Source organism: Octodon degus, unplaced genomic scaffold (assembly GCF_000260255.1).
Source record: "Octodon degus isolate 3935 unplaced genomic scaffold, OctDeg1.0 scaffold00036, whole genome shotgun sequence".
Classification (NCBI taxonomy): domain Eukaryota; kingdom Metazoa; phylum Chordata; class Mammalia; order Rodentia; family Octodontidae; genus Octodon; species Octodon degus.
In genome coordinates this window covers 1,831,876-1,857,084 of record NW_004524612.1, presented here as the reverse complement: position 1 = coordinate 1,857,084, position 25,209 = coordinate 1,831,876, and the positions used below count along the sequence as shown (strand labels likewise).

At 44.8% G+C, this 25,209-nt stretch overlaps 2 protein-coding genes across 6 annotated transcripts in view; both read left to right on the top strand.

The window, feature by feature from the left end:
- The window catches only part of Klhl2 (kelch like family member 2), a 108,726-nt gene extending 96,299 nt beyond the window's left edge, over positions 1–12,427 (top strand). For 2 of the 3 annotated variants that reach the window (XM_004630607.3, XM_023714665.1), the window contains 7 exons: positions 1,235–1,352; positions 2,341–2,538; positions 3,045–3,146; positions 5,397–5,525; positions 6,123–6,263; positions 10,098–10,241; positions 11,311–12,427. In XM_004630607.3, coding sequence (XP_004630664.1) covers positions 1,235–1,352; positions 2,341–2,538; positions 3,045–3,146; positions 5,397–5,525; positions 6,123–6,263; positions 10,098–10,241; positions 11,311–11,339 — 861 coding nt within the window. In that variant the 3' untranslated portion in view covers positions 11,340–12,427. The remainder of the gene's footprint in view (positions 1–1,234; positions 1,353–2,340; positions 2,539–3,044; positions 3,147–5,396; positions 5,526–6,122; positions 6,264–10,097; positions 10,242–11,310) is intronic. The other variant, XM_023714664.1, reaches the window with a different exon arrangement.
- Positions 12,428–17,035: 4,608 nt separating this feature from the next.
- Msmo1 (methylsterol monooxygenase 1) overlaps positions 17,036–25,209 on the top strand; it is a 17,385-nt gene continuing 9,211 nt past the window's right edge. The window contains exon 1 of one of the 3 annotated variants that reach the window (XM_004630606.2): positions 17,036–17,117. The gene's annotated coding sequence lies outside the window, so the exon portion shown is untranslated. Of the gene's footprint in view, positions 17,118–17,246; positions 17,350–23,707; positions 23,824–25,209 lie in introns of those variants that run through there. The other 2 variants (XM_023714693.1, XM_023714692.1) reach the window with 2 other exon arrangements.

Sequence of the window (25,209 nt, the reverse complement as noted above, 5' to 3'; positions counted from 1 at the left end):
CACATAAGTCCAGAAATCTCACCATAAACAACATTGTAGCAGGACAGTCCAGCAGCACTCCTTTTCCTGTCTCCTGCCTTCATTCACCACCCCCTTCCTTTTTAAACAGTCATCTACTCGGAGAGACAGCATGGCAGCAAATGGCATGTCATGACAAGCAGCCTGTATTCAGAAGACCAGAATGACAGGCACTCCAAGCATGAACCTACTATTACAAATTGCCATCTTCAGTGCAGTAGCTTAGTTCACGGGTGTCAGTATATATAGTTAGTCAGGGTGAGAATCATTCCAATTAACTGCTAGATTCAAAAATCTTCTGAAGATTCTCAGGATCATTGCCTTACCCATCTTGTACATATACTGTATGGCTTGCCTCTGTCATGTTTCCTAGCTCTTCTCCTTGTTGTCTCTTCATCGTCCATTTTCTGATCAGCAGTTGCAGCTAATGCGCATGCTGGTCACACAGCTTGTAGAGTCTGATTTCATTTTGCTCTTGAATTTCTTCATGGGTTCTGTTTCTTCAGTGGGACTTACGAGCTCTTGAGACCATTTCTTACTGTGTTTCTTGTATACAACATCTAGCGCTGACTTGAGGAAATGTGTAGACCACATTCATTCTCAGCAGTACTAGTGTGCATCTGTTCACTAGGATTTCTCACGTCTCCATATTTGTCCTGTTGGCTTTATTTCTGAGACTCAGGGGAGTCTCTTTCCTTGAGATCTAGGAGCCTATGCTCTCTTGTTAACTCCAGTTTTTCTTCCTTGTTTGATAATTTTTTGCCTCTTCCCATCTCTTGGTAATTACTGTCCTTTTTGACCGTACTTCCCCATAACATGTTTCATGCCTATCTGTCCTTCTAGACTGGAAGTCTAATCTCTGGTCACTGCATAGCCGGGATCTGATTCGTAGTAAGCCCTGTGACATACTGCAGACTTGCCAGTGCTGATTGCCTTCTGTCTTTTGGCTTAAATACTGCCTTTGCTTGAAGGATCAGAAACTAAAATGTTTCTGAAATTCTTATTTTTTACTAACTGTGCAAGAGAACAGAATTGTAGTTCTAACATGTGCCCTCCATTTGGTGTTTATTATATGTCGGTTAGGGGACCGCTTCCCCTCAGCCTACCCCACCATCTCCATCCCGACACTTCTCACACCAGTGTCTTTGTGGGGTACTTTAAATCTCTGGATGTGAAACAGTCGTTTACCCAAGTACTTGCATTTCTGCCCCTGCAGCTGATGGTAGTGGTTGGGGGCCAAGCCCCAAAGGCAATCCGAAGCGTGGAGTGCTACGACTTCAAAGAAGAGCGGTGGCACCAGGTGGCAGAGCTGCCTTCGCGGAGGTGCAGGGCAGGTAAGCCTGATGCGCCACAGCTGTCCCCTCACTGCTAGGTCTGTAAGAGCTTCTCTCCCAGGTCTGTCTTATTCATTAGAAGAATGTCTGTTAGATAAACATAGATTGATGAACTCTGTCGTTAAACAGTGATTCAGGGCCCTCAAAAAACTCACAAAAGAGCACCAGTGTTCTGTCTGCATCTTTACACGTCTCTGTGATTTTCTGATAGAAGCTGATGGAGTTGCATATTTGCTGTACGTTATCCTCATCACCCTCCCTGAAATGTTGGAAGGGGAGTTCTTTAGCTTAGGACATTACTTCCATGTATATGACTCAGCTGTAAGCCACAGTTACTTTCACTTAGGCATCCGGTTTACAAATATTTGCTCAAATGGGCTCTTATTTAGCCAAAACTGTAATCAGAAGAGGCAGTTGCAAATGTTCAGACTCCTGGAACTTGGATCCTAATTCCTACCCCCTTAGCACAGTGGGTTGTAAGTGTTGTGCAGTGGTGGGGCTGCCGTGGGAGCGCTTAGCAGGACGCTGCGGAGACTTCGTGCCAGCAGAGCTAGAGCGGCCCCTCTCCAGGACTTGTGCAGGCAGGAGTGTAGCTTGTGAGCACTTGGCTGGAACCACACCCAGTCAGCATCAGCAGGGGCAGACGCCTTGCCAGTGTTTCATTGTGGCTAGATGGGATCTATTTTCCTACGTTGGTGGGGGGTTTTCCTATTGAGTCACACTCCTAGCTCCCTAGTTTTTAATTAGACATTAAAACTGCTTTTAATTTTGTTACTATAAGCAGCTACAGTTAATTTGTTATACACACATTATTGTGCACTTGTGATTATACGTTCTTATAAATGAATAGCATCGTTAGGGCCTACTCAGTCAGGAGTTCCTGAGAGTGACATATCCAGGCAGCAGCCATAGCCAGGCAGGAGGCTGCCATCAGGGAGCGGGAGGAGCTGGCTCTCAGTCATCAGTAAGTGCTGCGCCCTTTTTGCAGGGATGGTCTACATGGCTGGGCTTGTTTTTGCTGTTGGTGGCTTTAATGGCTCCCTAAGAGTTCGCACTGTGGATTCCTACGACCCTGTGAAGGACCAGTGGACGAGCGTGGCTAACATGCGGGATCGGAGGAGCACTTTGGGAGCTGCTGTGCTGAATGGATTGCTGTATGCGGTGGGAGGCTTTGATGGGAGTACAGGTAACGTCTTCCTGTCCTTCTATCATTTCTGTTACAATAAGGACCCATAGCACATGGGCAGGTGCGTGCGTGTGTGTGTGTGTGTGTGTGTGTGTGTGTGTGTGTGTGACGGGATGGAACCCAGAGCCTCACACCAGTTAGGCAAACACTGTACCCCTGAGCTACATTCCCTGTCTCACATTGGGTGTGTTAAGAGTCTTTATATTGCAAGAATTTCTTTAAGAGGTTGTAGAGTGCTGAGTGCATAAATTTCTGTCTCATGCATCAGTGCCGGTCTCCTTACCAAGTTTTACAAGCTTATGAGCAATTGTAGCTTGGATAAGAGCCCTCTATGGGAAAGCAGCTATTTGTATTTATCATGGACTCGGCATGCTTACATTCCATTGTTTTCTTTCAATTTTAGCCCAGTGTAACATACCTGAAGAACTTTGCCCTAACAATATCTATATGAAAAGACAACTCAGCATTTTAGAGGAGTAAGTGAAGAGTGTTGTTCTTTATTCTAGGCCTATCTTCTGTGGAAGCATATAACATAAAGTCTAATGAGTGGTTTCATGTAGCTCCAATGAACACTCGAAGAAGCAGCGTGGGTGTAGGCGTTGTTGGAGGTGGGTGTGGCTGGATGGGTGTGACTTGGGGTGGGTGCAGCTGGGAAGTGGGTGTGGCTGGAAGTGGGTGCCAGTGCATCTCCCAGGTGGGCATTAAGGGGCACTGGTGGCTCCTTGATTCTGGAGCATTGTTCTTACAGTCACCTGACAACTCCTAAGTGTAAAGTAAGTTAAAAATGTAGTAATTACTAAAAATTATCCTCATATTGATAGCTTGCCTATATAAATTTACCGTTGAAGGCCTTTACCTCCCTGTCTCCGTTACTTTTCTCATTGCTGAAACAAAATACCTGACATCTAGAATTAAGGAAAGAAAAGTTTATTTAGCTCATAGCTAGTGGGTTGCAGTCCGTACCTGACTCCAAGGCAGGGTGGCACATGGCAGAGGTCAGGAGTTTCTTGCAGCAGAAGACAGGAACTGTGGCGCAAAGGGAGGCACAGCGGCTGTGGCAGCAGCTAGCCCTGTTCCCCTCCTTACATTGTAATGCAGATTGCCCACCCCAGGGCAGGTGTAGCACTCACACCTGTAGACGCAGCACTGGGTCGTAAATTAATCACAAACTCTAGAAGCAGCCCCGTGACTGCACAAGGCTTTGAGGGGACAACTAGATACAAGGCATAGCACTCCCTCTCTGTCCTCCGGTCCTCTCTGCCCACTCGTGTGTGAGTGTGCCTGAGAGAGACCTGTACAAAATGGTCCATTGCTCTTGATACAGTTGTTTGGGATAGAAATCTGGTGACATATGGTGTCTTATAGCTGGAGAAGGGTTTTAACATTTAATGGATGGGTTGTCATAGTTATTTATCTGCATCCTAATTTGTTTCCCCAACCGAATTTAAGGAAAGCTATAAATATTATTTGGTGTGATTTTTTTCTTTTAAATACTGGCTTAGACAAATATGTGGATTTCCATCTAGGTATAGTAGCACAACCTTGTAGTCCCAGTACTCTGGGAGGCTGAGACAGGAAGATTGCTGAGCTCAAGGTCAGCCTGAGCTAATTAGGAGGTGCTGTCTCAAACAGTAAAAACAAAAAACAAAAACAGTGTACAGCTTTACTGATGTGTATGCAGTTTATACATTTAACATAGCCCCATGTGCATCTATGTCTAAAATTAATTTTGGAACATTCTCATCACCTTGCAGGAGCAGTCCTCTGCCCCTAGGGTGCTCCCCGCTCTCTCCAGCCTCCGTCCTCACTGATCTGTCACTGTGCTTCTTCTTGCTTTTGGACCTTCCCTGTAATCATACAGTATGGAATCAGGCAAAATGTGGGGCCTTGTCACGGGCTTCAGTCCATTGTGCTCTCAGGGCCGCTGATGCTGCAGCGTTTGTTAGTACTTTGTGTCTCCTTTGGTTTTTGTTTTATAAGACAGGGTTTTTCTGTGTAATCCAGGCTGGCCTTGAACTCACTTTGTAGCCCAGATTGGGCATAAACTCAAGGCCTCCTGGGTGCTGCCACACAGACCTGTGCTGCCCTCCCCAGAAGTACCTCATGTCTTTTTATCTTTTTTTTTTTTTTTTTTTTTTTTTTGCGGAACCAGGGATTGAACTCAGACCCTTGTGCTTGCCAGGGAAGTGCTTATTCTACTGAGCCATCTCCCCGGCCCCCCCTTTTTTTTCATGTCTTTTTATTACCAAATAACATTTCATAGCATTCTAATATTAACTCTTTATTTAACTTTTCTTCCAGTTTATTGTTTTGATATATTATTGTTTCCAGGATGATATTCCCTTTTCAGCTGTTATCTTAAGATATAAAAAATGTATTTTCTGTTCTATGAATCATGTTACTGATTAAAATATAAATAGCTTCACATCTTAATATGATGTGACCACTCCCCTGTCACCATTAGGAGGGCCTCATATATTTTATAAGAATCTGTGGCTTGAATCTGTGGGAAGGCAGCTGTTTTTCTTTATCATCGAAATAACATGCTTACATTTCACCATTTTCTTCTTTCAGTTTTAAGGCAGTGTAAAATACCTGGGCATGGTGGCGCATCAGTGTAGTCCCAGCACTTAGGCGGCTGAGGCAGGAGGATTGCTGTGAGTTCGAGGCTAGCCCAGGCTACATAGTGAGTGCAGGGCAACCTGAACTGGACAAGACCCTCTGTCAAAAATGGCAACAAAAAAGAATCTAGAACACTTAGAGTAAGCTCTGTTAACGTGGAGGAAAGTACACTGATGTTTCCTTATGTGGAAAAGTAGCATTTTATAACTCCGGCTTTCTTGGTGACTCCCCGCCAGGACTGCTGTATGCTGTTGGGGGCTACGATGGGGCGTCCCGCCAGTGTCTGAGCACCGTGGAATGCTACAATGCCACTGCCAACGAGTGGACCTACATCGCGGAGATGAGCACCCGGCGCAGCGGGGCAGGTGAGGGGGGCCCAGTGAGCTGTGAAACCTGAAAATGGTGGGGAAGACTGACGGGGGGGGGGGGGTCCCTGACGTCTCCTTAGAGAGCCCAAGTGGGAGGAGATGGCTTCAGCGGCCCAGCTAACATCTGAGTTACATAGGTAGTGAGTGAGGTATGGCCCCTTCTGCCCTTCCACAGAGTGAGATTTAATTTCTGAGCGCCAGTTTCATTTATATAATGTGTGTTACTTCATTTAGTTTTTTTGTTTTTATCATTTATTTGTGAACTTGCTTAATAATCAAGTCTTACACAACTGTGTGATCCAATACCCTGGGTTATTTTTGTTGTGAAAGTCACTTTCAAAAGGATTGTATTAAAGGACTTTTCCCTCTGTTTTACTAACATGTAATTTTTATTATTTAATCTTCTTTTTAAAGAATAGTTGTTACTGAGATCTTTGTCAGTTCATTTCCATACTTCAAACTGTGTGCTTGTATATGCTTTTTATTATTAATTAAAATTTTAGAAATTTTAATTGTAAGATGTTTGAATACCCCTTGCGTTCTCTCCATGCCTTGGCCCTGTTCTCTGCTCACTTGGCTGGTTGTGTTTTGTAGGTGTAGGTGTGTTAAACAACTTGTTATATGCTGTGGGCGGTCATGACGGCCCGTTAGTACGCAAAAGCGTTGAAGTCTATGATCCCACCACGAACTCGTGGAGACAGGTTGCAGACATGAACATGTGCAGAAGAAACGCAGGTACGACCAATAACGCGGCACCGATACTGAATGTCAAGGGGTGTTTCTGTTTTCATTCTGTCACTGTGTATCTACATTGTTTGTTTGGTTTCTTCCAATCTGGGTTTCCTTGAAGACTTTTAACTCTCTGAAGGCAGGAGCTTATGTAACAACCCATGGAAGGGCATGTTGACCACTAGTAGCTCACCCTTCGTGCTAGTCTAGTACCTCTGTTTGGGAATAAGTGTGGAGACAGACAAAGTGTGGAGCCCTTTATATTTGATACTTGGATTTATTCATTCTTCCCAGAAACATTTTTGAGTACTTCATGTCACCAGTAGAGCTTCCAGTTCTCAGGGAATTTGTTGGGTTGGGTAAAAGTGTATACCAGGTTTAAAAGTTAGTTGACTATCTGCTGCTGGAGGAGAACCCTAAAGAGGTAACCCTAAATTAATGCAGTTCAGAATTTCTAGAAAATGGGAAAAAACTAAAGCAGTAACCACAACAAATTTTTAAAGCCGGTTAGAATGGCAAGCACCTGTAATTCCAGCTATTGGGAAGCTGAGGCAGGAGGAAACCAGACTGAGCAATTTAATTAAACTCTGTCTTTAAAATAATATTAATAAGGTCTCGGGATGTAACTCAGTGGAACACCCCTATGTTCAGTCTCCAGTATTATAAAAATAATAATTTACAGAATGTATATGTCTTCAAGATTAGAGAACTAACTACAATGCTTGCCACTTAATGACCAGAATGGCTTTTGCTAAGTGCCTTGTTAGTTTGTTTTGTTATTATGCAAACATCATAGCACTTAACGTAGCAGACCTTCAGTGTTTCAGCACCTTTGTTACTATACACCTTCAGACACAGTATAACTATGAAGATCTGGAAGCCTCTGCCACCATGTACACAGCAGATGTGCCCAGCAGATCTGTGCGGTGGAGTGCATGCTAAAGTAACCATAGAAGATGTAGCCCGGTAAACGCTTGTCTTGGTTACTTTTCTTTCATTACTGGGACAGAATACCCAACACAGAATTGAGGAAAGAAAGGTTTATTCAGCTGACAGTTTGTAGAGGTTTCAGTCCATACTCGACTGGCTCCAAGGCCCGGTGGCACAGGGAAGAGGGCAGTAGTTCATGGTGGCAGGAAACAGCAAAACAACCAGAGCAAAAAAAGAGCAGCAGCAGTGACAGCAAGAGGCAGAGGGTTCAAGCCCTGGTTCTGCAAAAAAAGAGAAAGTTTCATATTTTGATTTGCAGAACAGTTAATTAACTTTATTTGATCATCATTAGGAAAGTATAAAAGTGGAGTCATTGGTTTGTTTCTCTTTCCCATTCAATTAAATATATATATATTCTATATTATCTGGGCAAATAATGAAATCTGAACAGGAATAAATAATGCAATTTACTTTTATAACTTCAAGGTACAATATAATACAAACACTTCTATATAAGCTAATAAGATAGTTTTTGTTTTTTTATTTTGCGGTACCAGGATTCGAACTCAGGACCTTGCGCTTACCAGGCAGGCGCTTACGCCACTGAGCTATATCCCCAGCCCCTAAGACAGTATTTTTAAAGTAATCCTCAATCCATATTTCTGATAATCTGAAACAAACTGTGGATATATGTCTGGTCCTTAGTATAGGTTAAAGCCCTCTAGCCACCTAAACTGAAGGAGAGGTGCTAAGCTGGGAAGGAGAGAGGAGCAGGTGTTCAGTTTTAAATGGAATGGTGGGAGCGTTATGTAAGCTTGCATTAGCAAGCGACGGATAAGTCATCTTTCAAAAGTTTTCTTAAGTGTGGTAAATTGTGACACGAGAGTGGAGGCAGGTGAAAAGTTATGACGTCAAGAATGAAGGAAAAGGGGCCGGGGTTATAGCTCGGTGGTACAGTGCCTGCTTGGTCAGCGCAAGTCCTGAGTGCAACTCCCAGCACCAGAACAAACAAACAACGAAGAAAAGATGTGAATGGGGTTGCAGGCAGCCTGATGGTCCTTAGCAGCCTGTCCCAGGTGTCCATTCATACTTGTGATGAAGCAGCCCGGTAGATAGACCGGAGCCATCTGACACTTAAGAAAGGGCATTGTTCTGGCAGAATTTGAGCTCCCATCTGTTTGAAAGGAATCTTGCTTCAAATTTGTGACTCAGAGAGCTGACATCTTTAATGTGCTGACAAGCGTGTGGAGACCAGCCTCATCGTCTGCGGCAGGACGTTCCTGCGTCTCTGGCATTTGTCTCTCGCAGTCCACTGAGCTGGCACACAGCTACAACTTCGGGGAGCGTGGTGGCAGCACTACTCTATTTGGTTCTTGCTTTCAGGTATTTGAACTACTTTAAAATGATATCAGCTTGCTCCCTGTGACAAGACTAGACTAGGAACACAGTGGAGACTGAAATAGAGAGGATCTGTTTTGAGTGCACTTCTAAGTGCTGGGTAGAAATTTGGACTCCTTAGCTTGTTAAAACAAATCTGTGGGAGGCCTGCCCATTAGCTCAGTTGTTTAAGTGCCTGCTTAAGGAAAGCAGTCAAGCTCAGGATGCTGTGGTTCGATCCCAGATCCTCACACCTTAGGGACCTGGCCTTAAGACATCCTGAGCTAGCCAAAAAAAAAAAAAAAAAATCCTGCAGAACTCTTAGGGCCAGCCAAATAGCTCAGCAGATTAAAGCTCTTGCAAGCAGGTGCAAGGGTCAGGGTTCTATCTCCGGCCTGCTGTGCCGTTCCCGCCCCCTGGGTGTGCTGAGAGGGCAATTGAGACTGGGTGTGGTGGGGTGCAACTGTAAACTGCTCTTGGGAGGCTGTAAACAGACAGATCACTACAAGTCTGATCTAGTACTGAGACCCTGAACACCCTGTAGACCCTTCCCTGAAATACAAAAAAGAAAAAAACCTGTGAACATCATTAATTAGGTTAAAAAAAACCCTGCAAAACTATGGACCTGGCTTAGGAGCTGCACCCTCTTGGATTCTTGATGTCCTTGGTTACCAGTTCCTAATGGTGCTGAACCTTCATTAGGACACTAAGTATACTTTAAACAAAAGTGAAATGAAGTGAAGGGCTTTCAGAGGTTTTGCAAAAAAAAGGTGTTTGTGTTTTGAGCAGTTTTCTTTCTAAAAATTTATACTGAGAATTGCACTGATATTAAAAAAATGATGCAGAGGGAGTCTTTGTTCATAATATTATTGGTAAAAACAAAAATCCTGAAAATAAGCAAATATCACAGTGAAAAAGATGAAATCATTAAAACATTAGACACATGATACATGGAATACTACACTGCCAAAGATGGTGAAGATTAATATTTATGAACCCTGGCAAGTAACCAAGGTATATTGTTTGTCAGGGCGGGTGTTAAATAGCACATAAAATATTAACTACTTTTGAGGTAAAAAATGAAGTGTACATATAGTCACAGAGAAATGTGAGTTATTCTAGAATTAAAGTAATGTTCTTTTAGAGGAAATAAAATAACTAATCATTTAATTTAAAACTTAGTATGAAAAGTATATTTTACTTTCTAATAATATATCTTTTCCTAAGAATTCCCTAAGGAAGTTGCCCTTGACTTTTAGTTTTCTATTTTTTAATAAAATGAAGATCAGTTAAGTTTCTAACCTATAAAGTAAGGTTGTTGTTAAGATTAACAGCGCATCTGAAAGGCAGCTGCTGCACAAATGCCGTGTAGTAGGCTCGAGAGTGAAACTGAGACCTTCACACGCAGGAGCTCGTTCCGTCTCGTTGTTGCCGCCTGCTCCTTGTCTTCTGTCCTACCTCCCCACACCCACAGAGGCGGCTCTGAGCATCCAAGGTTTTATACACTTGTTTTCTCTCTGCGTCACTTTTTAGGAGTCTGTGCAGTCAATGGTCTGTTGTATGTTGTTGGAGGGGATGACGGGTCCTGTAACTTGGCATCCGTAGAATATTATAACCCCACCACAGATAAGTGGACCGTCGTGTCTTCCTGTATGAGCACGGGGAGAAGCTATGCGGGTAAGAGTTGTCTCTTCTTGCTCTTCTGTAAGTCCAAAATATGTCATAATCAAGTTTTTTGTTATGAAAAGAAAATATTTTCTCAGAGTATGTGTATATCTTATTATTAAAGAATTTACATTGGTCAGGAAGCTGAGGCAGGAGGTTGTGAGTTTGAGACCAGCCTGGGCTATAACGGGAGCGCACGGCCAGCCTGAATTGCATAGTGAGATCCTGTCTCAAAAAGGCAAAAAAAATTTTTTTTTTCCATTGGATGTGTATAATCCAAAAGAAGACACCTGGATCCTTCGTCATTCTGTAGTCCTTTGCGATTAAAATCCCAAATCTTTACAGCAGAGAAGCACGTAAGACTTCACTGAGCCACTGTTCCGTAGGGCCAGGCTTCAGCTCTGCCTCTCCTGTGCCACCATCCCAGGGCCATGTCATCCTGAGGTGTGGGCTTTCTTAAGCATCCCATTGAGTTAGAAAAGAACCACTTTTGTCTGTTGTCTTAGTAAGATAAATGATAATTTTTTAAATAGATATAGAAAGATGAGGCTTTATTGTTCTGCAGTATTGGTATTTTTAAAGAATGTTTTTGTAGCAAAATTGATATTAACAATGCAGAAGAAACCTGTATTAATGCAGCATGATGTTTATGTGTCGTGTAAAGTAACACTTCAAAGGAGAACCATATGCAGCAGCGTTCCAGAGGAACATGGCTTGTCATTAGACAAATTTTGATTCTGTTGCCACCCTCAAGATAACGAGCATATCTATTGCCCCCTCTCAGCTTCTTCTGCCACACTGAGTATTAAGTGAATTTGGTATTTTCTGAGGAAAGTTATTTCCCTCCTCCTGGAATTATAAACAGCAAAGACTAGTGCTGGATTTAATGATCCTGGTTCATAACTGAATGGAGATTTGACTGTCATTTAGATTTAAATGGCAGCACTACTAAGCTGTAAGGAAGAGATTCTAAAATATGATTTGTTCAGCCGTATTGCTTTAATAATACAGAATTAAATATTTTCTCAGAGATGTAGACTGCTGTCCGTGATGCATTTTATTCCCTCGTTTCTCTGCCTAGGGGTCACAGTAATTGATAAGCCGTTATGAGCCCAGAGGACATTCGTGGCATATTTACACGTGAGAATCAGGCCTTGGCAGGTGTTTCTGAAGTGACTGAGAACCTGGCGCCTCACCACTTGCAGCTGCGCTTTCAGTCTCGGCAGAGGACGAGACCACCTGCCTTTCTAAGCCTCGGATTCTGAAGATTATTTTCGGTAGAAGCACCGTGTAGGGTTTTTCTGCAATGAGCAGCAGCTGACTGAATTTTCCTAAGAAGCCTGGACTGCAGCGCTTGCTCTGCGGCCCCAGCCAACAGTTGCTTTCCTACAGACTGGCTCCTGCCAGCCTTGAGTGACTGGATTATCGTGTGAAGGAGGATAAGAGTGTCCTTGTAAAATTAAAGTTTATCTTTATTCCTTCTCTTGAAAATCTGTGTTACCCAGGAACTGAGAATCTTGGAAAAGGTATTAAAATCTACGTAAGTATACAAAGTAGTTGAGGAATAAAACTGTTTGCTTTTTTAAATATCTTTGATTACATGAATATAATAAATCGTGTGCATATAAATGTGTGTCTATATGCTTTCCCTTAAACATGTTTGAAAAGATGTTTGGAACTTGATTATCCTATTTATAATGGCACAGTACTTTGAATTATGCCAGTACTACATTGTAAAACAGAGTTGTATTTTTTGATATTTAACAATGCTTAACACTTTAAAATGCCACTTCTGAGGAATGAAAATGGTGTGACACACTTGAATATGTGTGATGCCAAACTTTTTTAAATAAAATATAAATTATGCTTATTTATTATTTTCTTTAGTTTAATCTCGGTCATGTTTTGGTGTGTTTTTAATTTTTTTCTCAAGGTAACACTTTGGCATGACTATAACTGCAGGTTTTGATGACTATAATGAATGTATGGAATTCAACTGAATTTGCATGGTCTTAAGAGCTTTTCCTGTGTGTGTCCATTTAGCTGCTATTAACAGAAGAGGCAGCTTTCTGTGAGTAGCCACGTGTGGTGGTTGGTTAGTTTTTCTGAGATCTTCAAGTAATCTGACTTTAAAGATGACCAAAACATGTCTTTCTTGAATTATCTTTGAATAAAAATTTGTATACTATTTGTTTCAGCGTCCTTGCTTTTTTTTTTTTTTTTTTTATCTAGTTTGATATTAGGAAAGTTGCCTGTTGGTTTTCTGGCTTTTTATAAAACTTTCATTTGCTCACATTACACATTTTTTTTGGTACTGGGGTTGCACTCGGGCCTGGCCCTGCCAGGCAGGCCCTTGTGCTGCTGAGCTGTCTCCCAGCCCCATAAATGCATATTGTAACTTTTGGCCAAAGTAATGAATGTGTTCGTTAGCTCATGACAGATGTCTAGAAATTGGTCCTGAGGAACAGCATCTAACTCAAGCATTAACACGCTCTGCTGGCGAAATTTAGCTTCTTTATGTCTTCATTCCTCATAACGAGCAGGACATGAGGCTAAACAAGTAGCAGTGAACGAAAACGTCAAAGACAAAGTGCCTTTTCCAAAACACTTCAGAAATTGTTTTGACATAAACAAGAAGAGGTGCTGCCCATGCAGTGGCACATGCTTGTAATTTCAGCTTCCGAGAAGGCTGAGGCAGGGATGCAGTGTTCTGCTGCAGTGTTCTCTGGCACCCTGCTACTGGAGGGGGGGCCAGCAGCGAGAGCGCAGGGCGGGGCCGGCAGCCGAGGCACTGGGCACTGCAGAAGGGGAAGCGACAGGAGGGCAGGCAGGACCTCGAGGGCTAGCATGTGCTGTGGCCAGAACAGAGGTACCCAGGATGACATTTTTATTTAACACAGATTGCTCAGATTTAGACAGAACCGCATTCCTTAGTTGAACTTTTCATAATAAATGAAAATATAAAGAATGAGATGAGGAAAGGCCTGTGTGCACTTGATGAAGGCAGATTTCTACATTAGTTTAGCCTCCATGGACACCCACTGCCAACCAACACAAAGGTCTCATTAACTTGGAGTGCTGTGGCGTGTTTCTAGCAGAAGCACCATAACACTGTCTTCTTCCCTGGGCATATCCTTTAGGAAAAAACAAACTCAGTTGCTCCTACTACACTGTCACAGCACAGAACAATCCTGCAACCAGATGAGGGTGGAGTTTTGTTCCACACACCAAGTAATTGTCTAGTGATGCCAACTTGGTACCTCAGAGTTTAATTTTGGCCCTGCTCCACCTGGTGACCCATTTGGAGTTAGTGTCAGGTCTCAGAAGTGAAGGACTCCTCCCCAGCTGAGCACCCGAGCCGAGCACCCTGCCTCAGGTGCTATCGGGCCACTGGTGCTGCTTATGGAATATGACCCATAGTCCTACTCCGGGTTAAATTGCTAGGACAGCTCTCACAACTTAAGGAAATACATTTATTGGTTTATTAAAAGTATTATAAAGGGCACATTAAAAGTGAAATAGGATAAGATGAGGGGGCTACAGGGTGCAGCTCCATGTGCTACCCTGCCAGCAGGAAGCTCATGGGGTCTTGTTAAGGACTTTTCCTTGAGCCTCCTTTCTGGTCTGCCTCTTCCCTGAGGTTGGTAGTGGGGTGAATGCTCCAAGCCTGGACTCTCTTGTCTTTCTCATAAGTGGTCCCATTCTAAGGATATCTAGTCTAGACCCTGTCATCTCATTAGCGTAAATCCAGATGTCATCTACATGGACTCAGTCATTCCTAAAGGGAAATTCCAAGGCGTTAGGCACCTTGTGGGGGGAGAGGAGAGGGAGGTGGGACAAACACCAAGTATATTACCTACTACACCCCTTTTAAACACTAATGTTCCACAAAATTATGAATATCAGTTTAAGACTTTAAAGATGTTAAAAACTTACTGGTACATGATGTTAATGCATCTTAATTCTTCAAGAGTCCCATTCCTCTCTCCTTCCACCTCCCTCCACCTCTTGGTTCTCTTATTTGCAAAATGTCTGTCTCCTGTCTCCTGTTGCCTTTTATTCTGTTCTGCAATGTATTTATACTTTAGGATTCTCATATAAGAGAAGCCATGTGTTTCTGCCTAGATGCTCCCCAAAGCCTCATGTCATGGACGCAGCTTTTTTCCAAGGTGTCTGGATCTAGAGTGTGTGACTGATTTGTGGTACAGTGCTAGGATTAAGGGGGCGTGATTACTAAATCCGCCCACTGATTGGTTTGGCAGTGCACTAATCCTGGTTTTGCAGTTACAATATAAGGGATATAGGTTTTTGTTGTTGTTGTTGTTGTTGGCCTTGCCTGCCTTGACCTTCTGCCTGCCGTAACCTGTTCCTCATCTTCCATCCCATCCTGCCTTGGAGCCAGCCAGCTATGCCCTGAAACTACAAACTGTGAGCCAAATATACTTTTCCCCCTTTAACTTTGGATGTCAAGTATTTTGTCTCAGCAATGAGAGGGAAGTAAGTAAGACAGCATGCAATACAGTGTAAGTGTATATATCTGATCTACTTCACATTATGGCTTCAAGGTGCAAATGAAAGAAGAGATTTATTTTGGCTAATAGTTTCTAGAGATTTTGTTCCTGTTGCAGTCAGAATTCACAAGAGAATAGATTTAATGTAGGACACGTAACTTACGGAATTATTTTATAGTATTGACTCAAGTCAAATTCAGAAGAGTTCAAGGAGATGTGGCCACACGGTAGAGATCCAAGAATCCAGCTGAGGGCCTGAATCTCAGAGCAGTATCCTGCAGGAGTCGGACTGAAGACCTAGTGCCCATGGCATTGTCCTCTGTGAGTGTGGCTGGAGCCCTAGAGCCCACAACAATGTTTCATGCATGTCAGTGTCAAGGGTCTGTCAGCACAGGGAAGGCCTAAAAGTCAGCGGTGAAAGCTAGAAATCCTGCACCAGCAGGATGAAGGATCTGGCCGGCACCGTGAGGGATCTGCACTGGAGCAATCAAGCGACACTCAGGGTAGGACCAGAGTTCCCCCAAAGAGACCAGCGTCATCGCAGCGACAGAACCCGAGGATGAGCGCAGCTGACATGATACAGGAGGCCCAGCTCGGCCCGACCACACTGAACTGCACGATAGCCTGCAGACACACTTTATTTGCTGGGCTGTTTCAAGGTCTTTCTACCCTTGACTGACTAGCCCAGTCAAGGACATGCTTGATTATGCTCTCTTGCGGGGCCCAACTCCCCGACCTTACCCCAGTATGATAAATGACCCCCTATATGATAAATGACCCCCTCTAACTAAAACCTGCAGAGAACTAATCTGTTGAACAATGCATGATAAACATAAGTAACCAAGTATAGAATAACCCTCTATCAGCTTTTGTACTTCCTGCTTGCAAATCATGTCGAAGTTGCTGCTGTAATTCTGGCTGCAGATTCCCACCTGACAGCATAATAAAGGGGCTGCTTTCTGAGCGCCTCAGTGGGGTGTCTTCTCCATTCTGCAACACTCCAAGGCTACCCTTTCTTCAATACAGGGAAATAAAATGAATTGAGCTGTCGTATCTGTTTATAGCTCTGAATCCCCAAGGACTAATTTGATTGTACACACACACACACACACACACACACACACACACACGTGCGTGCACTGATATACAGAGCCTGTCTTTGGTGGTAGAATTCTAAACAGGAAATAATGATCAACTTTTAGTAAAGTTTCTTTGGTGCCAGGTACCGTAGTTAGCTAAAAGCAAGCGCTCTTAATGACAAGCCCAAAGTCTGCACGCCATAGCGCACCTCCTAACTGCTACTGGACAGGGTGGCAAGGTTGGGCACTGGGAAAAGTGCGGTTTAGGCTGGGGTATTTTCACAGTGTGCACAGGATTGTCACCCCCCAGAACACAGCAGTGAGGAGAGATGAGAAAGGAGCAAAGGCAGCGTGTCCCGCCTCATGACAGTGCTCATACCTGGGCGGCCTCAGCTCACCGTTTTGAAGTGGTGAACATCCTAATTTGTAATGGACTAGTTAGGACATGCAGCAACTTCAATAGTCTAAAAAACTGGACTTCAGTAGCATGTTGTGTAGCCAGGTTTGTTTAGCTCCCTTTTGCATTAGATTAAGGCCAACCCTCCGGAAGGTAACCACCTCCCTTGGTGGATGTTGCATCGTTTTCTGATTCTTCCTAAACTTTTTTTCTCATCTGTAATATGGGGACAACCACCACTGCCTCTCTGGGGTGTTTCACGGTTTACATCGCATTTAAAATTCTCAACCTTCTATGCGCAGGGATTTACTAAAGGTTAGTTACTGGGCCTGGAGAAACAAAGTAAAAAAAGATCCAAATGTAGGGTACACAACAGGAAGTCGAGATTATAACTAAAACATCAGATTTTAAAACCATCTCAACATCGTTTTCCCTGGGTTGGGGACTCACCGGTCCCCTCTCCCAGTCTCCGCAGGCTCCGGCTGGGGAACCCCGGAAGGCGGGGTCGCGGTTGCCAAGGTGACGCAGGGCCGCAGGCCGGAGCGTGATCTGCCCCGCCCCATCACGCCGTCACGCGCTCCCGCGCTTCCCCACCTTCGGATTCGCGGCGGCGCCCATCACTGGCTGGACTCCCAAGTCTCACTATCCTCACTCCATTCGCCGAGCCAATGGCTGTGACCACGAGGGATTCGTTGTCGTGAGTCACTTGCTGACGGCAGTGACACCGTCCAATCACCGCTCCAAGGAGGTTGGGCGGGAACCTTTGCAGACCAATGACGGCAGGAGGGTGGGCTCCGCCCTTCAGGCTCCGCCCCCAGCCCGGAGAGGTGCGTTCCGAGGCCGCCCGGGTTCCAGGCGGAGACCCGCTGGCCCGGCCCGCAGTCGGCTCGAGGCGCCGCAGGTGAGCGAACGGGAGGGCGGCTGGCGCGCAAGGAAGGCGGAGCGGGCGGGCTCCGGGCGGGGACGGGGCAGGGTGGGCCGTCGGGGAGCAGGAGAAAGCACCCGGGCTCGGGGAGAAAGGAACGCGAGCGCGGTGCCGCCTGTCATCCCAGCACTCGGGCCTGAGGCAGGAGGACCGCCGCGGGTTCGAGGCTGCATAGCGAGACGCTGGTTCGAGAAAAAGAAAAAGTCCGGTAAGAATGCGGGAAGCGAGGCCGCGCATTGCTGAGGAATCTGGTCTTTATCAGTGAGAGAGTGCCTGCCCCTTGGGCCTCAGCGTTCTGACTGATTCTTAGGTGGAGTTTAAGAAGGCCAAACTTGGAGGTTGGCACCTCCCGAAGAATGTGCCTCCTGAGGACTATTGCTAATGCACACTGCTTCACAGCTAAACTTCAGGGTCTCTGAGACCGTAAGTTTCTGTTTGTGAGAAGAGACCATCAGTCAAGCAGGTTGTGCAAAGTTGAGAAATTACCCCTTCGGAAACTTAGTTTCTTCTCTCTTCTTTAATGGCCCTCATTTGCCTTTCTGGAGTTGACAGCACGTGTCCAATTCACCCCCCCCCCACACACACACGTTTTGAAACTATGCAGTTCAGGCTGGCCTTGGACTCAGCGTGTAGCCCAGGCTGGCCTGGAACTTGCAGTGATCCTCCTGCCTCAGCCTCCCTGTGTTGGGATTACAGGTGTATGCCCTCACATTTTTAAACAGGCAGTGGTTGAGGAGGGAAGGAGATAGTTGTGTGAGCTTTGCAAGCTTAGTTCTCAAGTTCCTGAGGCTTGCTGAATTAGAGAGCCTGAGGCAGGAGGATCTAAAGCTCAAGGCCAACTGGGCAGGGTGATTTTGCAATGTCTGGGGATGGAAAGATGCTGTTTCCCTTCTCATCTCCTGGTAAAGTCTGGATCCAGTACTCCCTGCACTTAAACTCAGCTTATTCTGTACCATCCTGCTCTCTCTCTCTCTCTCAGGTTCCAGGACTCAGTTTGTTGGTTTTTTTTTTGGGGGGGGCGGTATCAGGAGTCGAACTCAGGACCTTGCACTTGCCAGGCAGGTGCTGTGCCGCTGAGCTATCCCCCGCCCAAGGGCTCAGCCTGTGGCATCCTTTCTCTAGAAACTTTCCCACTCCGTGGCCTCTCGGTGCTTTGTCCTCCCTGCTTGGTTCTTGTTGTATCACTCTTTTTTTGCGATTATTTAATTTTATTGATATGGTTTAGATATGCATAATAATCACATAGGAAATTTGCATTTGATACATTTTAATTCATTTTCCGCATTCCTCTCTCCCTTCAACCCCTCCCTTGCCCCTTTAAAAAATTTTTTTTGAATTTGTTATTTTGAGACAGGTTTTCATGATGTAGTTCAAGCGAGCTTTGAACTCACTATGTAGCCCAGGCTGGCCTTGAGCTCGTATTGATCCACCTGCCTTCCGAGTGCTGTGATTACAGGCATGTGATCCCACACCCAGCTTCCCCTCCTTATTTACAGGAGCTTTGTTTCTGTTTTCTCCTTGTTTTTGTTTTTTTTTGGGGGGGTCTCATGTTCCCTTTTTTTTTTTTTTTTTTTTTTTTTCAGAACCGGGGATTGAACTCAGGCCCTTGTGTTTGCCAGGTAAGCACTTATTCCACTGAGCCATTTCCCCGGCTCCCCCCTTTTTCATTTGAACATTTTCTTCCCTTCTCCCAGTATCTGTTATGCAGTTGGGGCCTTATTTACACAGTGAATTTCTTGCACAGAGAAACTGTGATATTTGAACATGTGTGTCTGATTGATGTTATTTACCAGTACGATCTGAAGGTATGTCCATTTAGCTATACATATCTCAAGCACATTCTTCTTTATGGCTGAGTAATACTCCATTGTATTAAAAAAAGAACCACATCTTCCTTATCCATTCCTTAGTTGATGGACATTTGGGCTGTCTCCAAGATTTAGCTATCACAAATTGTGCTGCTATAATATGGGTGCATGTGACATGGTGGTGTAATATATTTTAATTCTTTGGGAACACACATCCCTAATTAGGTAGTCTGGTTCTGTTGCATCTCCCAGCAGTGTCAACAGCTCTGCTAGCGCAATGACTGCACGTAACACACCTCGAATGTTCTCAGTGGGGACACGGGAGTTCCGGGAGCCACAAGGGGGAGAACACATCTCGCACTTTAGTCAAGGAAAATAATCTCTAGTTAGGAGGTCCTTAGTGATTTTGAGTTAGTTCAGTGCACGATGAAAATAGAAAGCAGGTTGCAGTTGCTAGAAAGTGAGAAGTGCAAACAGGAAGACAGCACCGTGGAGTACTCGGAGCAAGCTGCACGGAAGATTTCCCTCTGTGGCTCTCTCGGTGTGCTTTATTATTTAAAATAACAGCGTAGCTTCGTGGCTGAGTGTGCGGCTCGCCCCTTTCCCACCCCGACTTTGGGCAAGTTGCTTAACTTGGCCTCAGTTTCTTATCTGTAAAATGGGGCTCAGAAAAGTCCCTACGTGGTAAGGTGATATTACAGCTGCAGTGTGCTGCTCCCCTAGGCCACAGGTCACGGCACAGAGAGTACCCGGGGAGGGTAGGCTTTCTGCAGCTGCCCAAGAAAGTCCTGTGCCGAGCCCTGTGCGTGCCTTCTCTCTTGGACTTTGTGGACCAGTGAATCACTACAGGTGACTGCATCTCTGAGGGTTGCTTAAGGGATACTTACACGGCTAGTAAGTGGGATTGGCTTCTCAACACTGTCTAATTTGGTAATGATGTGAGCCAGGTGTGGTGGCCCACATTGCGAATCCTTGCGTTCTGGGAGCCTAAGGCAGAAGGAGCTCGAATTCAAGCCCACCCTGGGCAACTTAGTGACTTAGTGAGACGCTGTCTCAAACGAAAAAAGAGCTGGGTGTGTAGCTGAGCACGAAGGCCCAGGAGTCTGTCTTCTGTACTGGGGGCAGGGAAAGATAATGACTTTAAGAAAAATGGAGATTGGAGTGGTTTATCCTATTTTGCAACTCTGGTCTTTTGTGGGTGTGCCTCTCTGTAGTTTAGGCTCATCATCAACTCTAGCCCTGGCTGGCTTTGGTTCACTTCTGTCCAGATTAACCTTCTGAGGGTTGGGATAATAGGCATGCACCCTTGTCTGCTGAGAGGCTCCAGATTTATCTTCCCACAGGCTGGTAATACAGGTGTTGTCTCCACTTGGGCTGATTTTGCGACTCTCAAGATGGTTGACCTGCACGGGAGGGAATAGAAACAGTCCAGTCAGTCCAGTGCTGTCCTTCCCTCCCCCGTCCCTGACAAGGGCTCCTTGCATAACTGAGGCTGGCCTTCAACTCTTATGTCACCCAGGCTGCCCTCAAACCCACAGTGATCCCCCTGCCAGCCGCCCATTGCTGGGATGATTGGTGTATGCCACCAATCACACACCAGTGTGCCTGGCCCTACAAGCTTTCTGTAGAGCTGTCCTTTGAAGAGAAATGCAACAGCAGGCTGGGAGCAGTGAGCCAGGTAAGGGCAGCTTTTCTGAGGAAGCAAAAACTTGAATCTGGGTTTTTCTTTATTTTTGAGGCAAGGTTTCTGTAGTCCTGGAATTTGTGATGAGTTGCTTCAGTCTCCCTAGTGTGGGGAGTACAGGCAAGTGCTGGGACTGCAGGTGTGGCCCATCATGTCTGCCTTGGATGTGGTCTATTTTCCCTCTGTCTTGAACCACAGTGCAACCTATGTGACCATCCAGTGGGACAGCTGGTACCACCTGGTGGCACTGCTCCACCAAGGTTCAAGCCTATGGGACATCATGTGTTCACATTGGAGGCCACAATGGTGAGAGAGGAGACGGGAATTACCACCCGGCCGTGAATGTGTTAGACCTGAGGGAAAGAAAAAAGGAGAGGGATGGGTTCATAAGAGGTGTGAAAACACAGATAAATGAGCAAAAAGAAATTGTGGGGATCTATCTATATATTTTTTTTGCTTTTCCCTTTTTCCTTTCCTTTCCTTTTTTCTTTTCCTACATCTCAATTTCTTTAAACTATTTACTTTTGAATAGTTTCTTCCCATTTTATAATATCTATTGCACATTTTGGGTCTTGTTTACTCTTTCAGTTTCTCACTAGGAAGATACTACCATGTTTATACATGTACATCTGGTTTATTTCACTTACTGAGCGTAGTGTCAAGTTGCATCCATTTACCTGTAAAAGTCTCCAGTTTATCCTTTGTGGCTGAGTAGTACTCCATTGTATAAAAAGACCACATCTTTTTGATCTGTTCCTCAGGTGATGGGTTGTTGGGTTGTTTCTGAGATCTAGCTGTTTCAAATGGTGTTGCTGTAAACATAGGTGCACATAATGCTGTGGTGTGATGCTTTTAATTCTTCTGGGAAGATAGCTAGAAAGGGAAGAGCTGGGTCAAATGGCACCTCTAAGCATGATTTTTTGAGAAATCTCCACCCTGAATTTCACAGTGTTTGCACCAGTCTGCACTCCCACCAACAGGAGAAAACGGTTCCTTTTTCCTCACAGCCCCTCCAGCATTTGTATCAGACAGAATCAAATATTTCTCCCAAGGCTGGGAGCAGGGCTTCTAGGCCTAACTAAAATGAATGGGTGAAGAGAAAGTTATTCCAGCATAAGTGAGTTACCTTTTATTTGTGACTTTCTTGAGGTGTGATGGTTAGAAAGAAGGCCAGGCTTGAAAAGGGCAAAGAGATATGTGACAACCTCCAGCAACAGGCTGGTTTCCTTTTTTCCTGTAGTCATGATTCCTTAGGGCTCCATCATGGGGAGGACAGCGACGGCAGTCAGGCCAGAAGGAGGAGGCAGAGTGCCTGTGACCCTTAGTCCCACTAGACCAATTGGGAGGGTGAATCTGAGCCCTGGGTCCTCTACTTCAGAATGCAGTCTGCCCTCCAGTATCCGCCTGTGCAGTCAGGCCACTAAGGCTGTCCCTCTAAGATGGCCTGTCTTAGCAACATAGTGGATGAGGTTAGTAGACTTAGGGTCTGTATTTATTTATTTATTTATTTTTTTAATGTATTTGCTGCAGGATCTCACAAGGCAGCTTAGACTCCATGATCCTATTTTCAGCCTTCTCAGTGCTGCCATTACAGGCGTGTGCCACCACGCCTAGACTCAGTGACCAGCTCAGCACTTCCCAGGGACAGGGCTGGCACAGTATGTGGTGCCGAGGATTGAACCCCGGTCCCAGCAGCCACCTTTGGTCTATTTGCTTTTTCCTTGGCTTCCTCCCAGTCTTGGTTATACAATACTAAGGCGGTGGTTTTTACTAAAGTGTCAAGTGAGCTAGCTGGAGCAAAAGCTAGCTTTTGTAACGTCTCCTTAATATCTGGGGCTGGCTGGGTAAATAGTATGTCTTTCACTGTAATGTGTCCTATTGAGTCAGGAGCCATGGGAGTCTTTTTGTCATTGCCTTTCATAAATGATTTAAGAAGGCAAGGGTTTCACCTTTTGCTTGATAAACAGTTGACAGTTTAAAAGAGGGCCTCATCTTTGTCCTTCTTAGACCTTTGAGAATACATGAAAATGTCTCTTGTTCCAGTGTCCTGCCTGGCTGTTAAACCAGCAGGCATCTTGGGTAGGGACTGCTTGGACTCCAGAGGGAACTGGTCGTTTTCCTGGCTGTCTTCTGGTCTTCTGGAATTAACAATATGATATTCATTCTCAAATGCAATAGCAGCCTGCAGTGTTTGTTGCTGGTCTCTCATTAGAAGTCAAGGGTTTTGTTTTTTTTTGCTTTTCTTGTTATTTTATTTTACTTTTTGTATTTTACGGAAGGGTCTAGAGGGTGTTCGGGGTCTCACTACTAGATAGGACTCATAGTGATCCTCCTGTTTACAGCCTCCCAAGGCGCATGCCACCACACCCAGTCTCAGTTGTCATCTCAGTGCACCCTGAGGGCAGGACCGGCACAGCAGGTCCAGAGATTGAACCCCCAGCCCCTGTGCCTGCTTGCAGGTGCTTTAACCCGCTGAGCTATTTGGCTGGTCCTAGAAGGCAAAGTTTGATTTAAGACTAATATTATATCTTTCCAATCTAGTTTATAGGTCTAACTAAATCCTCTAAAGACCTCAGTGTACTTGCAAGGATCATCTGAAAATTTTCCTAGCTCTACCTTGATCTGTTTTAAGTCACTGAGTGAAAGAGACACAAATGTAGGCAGTCTCATATGAATTATAATTTACTTTGAGCATAAATAAGAATTACTTCTCAATGTAAAGGAAGCTTGAATATAAGCAATTTTGATCATTTCCCCTCTTTTTTACAGTGGGATTCTAGTTGTAAAATAGCATCATAATTAATACTTCCCTCTGCATTCCTTTTGGCTGGGTGAGGAGAGGTAGGCTGTGCAGGAGTTAGAGACCTTGACATTGAGCTCTCCAGATGAAATAGAAAGAATCGGGCATCCCCTTTAATTTCTGTTTGATTTCTATAATCTTATGGTGTCCCTCAGGTAGATTCCACTCCAGGGCAGGTGGATGTCATCTACAGAGAGCAGAAGACAAAATTTGACCAGCCTGCCTGCCCTCAAGCTCATGTACAATTTCTTCTTCCCAGGGAACAAGTGAACTTACTCCTGTAGGACACTTACAAGCACAAATTGCATTGGTCTCAATGGTGACAGTAATGTTGAAAGAAGGAAGCATTACTTTATCTTAAACCACAGGTTTTTAAGTCTTTGAAAGGGGGTAAGCAAATAGATCAAGGATACCACCTTTTATTTTGCACAGGAGGCCACCTTCATAGAGGAAAGGGACAAATGGCTTGGAGGATTTCACCCAGGAAGAAACCTCCAAGGCTCTGTTACTTTTTTTTTTTTTTTAGGTACTGGGGATTGAACTCAGGACCCTGTGTTTGCTAGGCAAGCACTTATTCTACTGAGCTATCTCCCTGGTCCCCTGTGTTACCCACTTAATCACCTAGGCAACCTTATCTATCAGCAAGACAAGGCTGCACCTTTAAGTCCATTTAAACATTTTTACAAGTCTTAAGCTCCCAAGTTGAACTTAACATTTTTTATCTAGCAGTCATGTTAGTGAAAGCACATTTATTATTCTTCTTTGCACACATGAGAGAAAAAGACCAACTAAAATGTCTTTATTATCTGTGAGTATATGTAAGGCCCAAATGTAAATCATTCCCCTGATAGTTTTCTTCCATGAAAGGCCAATAGTTACTGCAAGTTGCCTCAGCCTGATTTTTGGAGGGATGGGGAGCCTGAGGACAAGGTGGTTTTAAAGTTAACTTCCAACAAGTTGGAGAAAAATTGGGGTTTCCGACTTAATATTAAAGAAAGAAAAATATGATAGGTAAGTAGAGATTTTTCTGTGGTCAGAAACCAGTTTCCACTGAGGAGCCTTTTGGTTTCCACTGGAGAGAAGCTCTGGCCTTGACACCTCAGTTCTCTGTGTTCTCAGTGCACAGCCGAAAGTCTGTCTCCAGAGGGGAATCCAGCTGTGTCTGGGCAACATCCCACTGGCTATTGGCTTCAATGGAGAGTCACCAGAAGGTGCTGGGGAAATCTCTCTGCTCAGTGAGTTATAGACAAGTTGCCCCCGAGTCATCATTCCGGCCTGGAAAAGCAAGAGTGGGCAATCTCAAGAGCCAAGGTCGCTTCCTCACCAGAGGAGGATCAGACCAGAAAGGAAACTGACGCACCACAGTTGCTTTACATTTCCTCTACAATGCAGCGGAGGATCAGAACCAGTCTGTCCTGGTGAAACCTGTCTTCCAAGTCTTAAGAGCAGCCACTGACCTAATGGCCTTTGATGGGTGAAAGGAAGCCTGTGTTTTGTCATCTAGGCATGTATATTTTTCTAAATATGAGTTAGATTTTATTTTAAAAGATCCATTTTACACCACTTTATATCAAAACCCAGGAGTGTGTGGGAGAGCTTCTGTTCTCTCCTGCGTCTTCTGGACCCCTCTGGAACCAGCTCAAGCCTGGCATGTGAGTGAGACCTTCAGCCCTGCTCTCGGGACCCCTCTGAACCCCTACAGAACCAGCCCAGGCCCAGGCCAGGCATGTGAGTGAGAACTTCTGTCACACTCGGGACCCCTCCAGACCCAGTCCA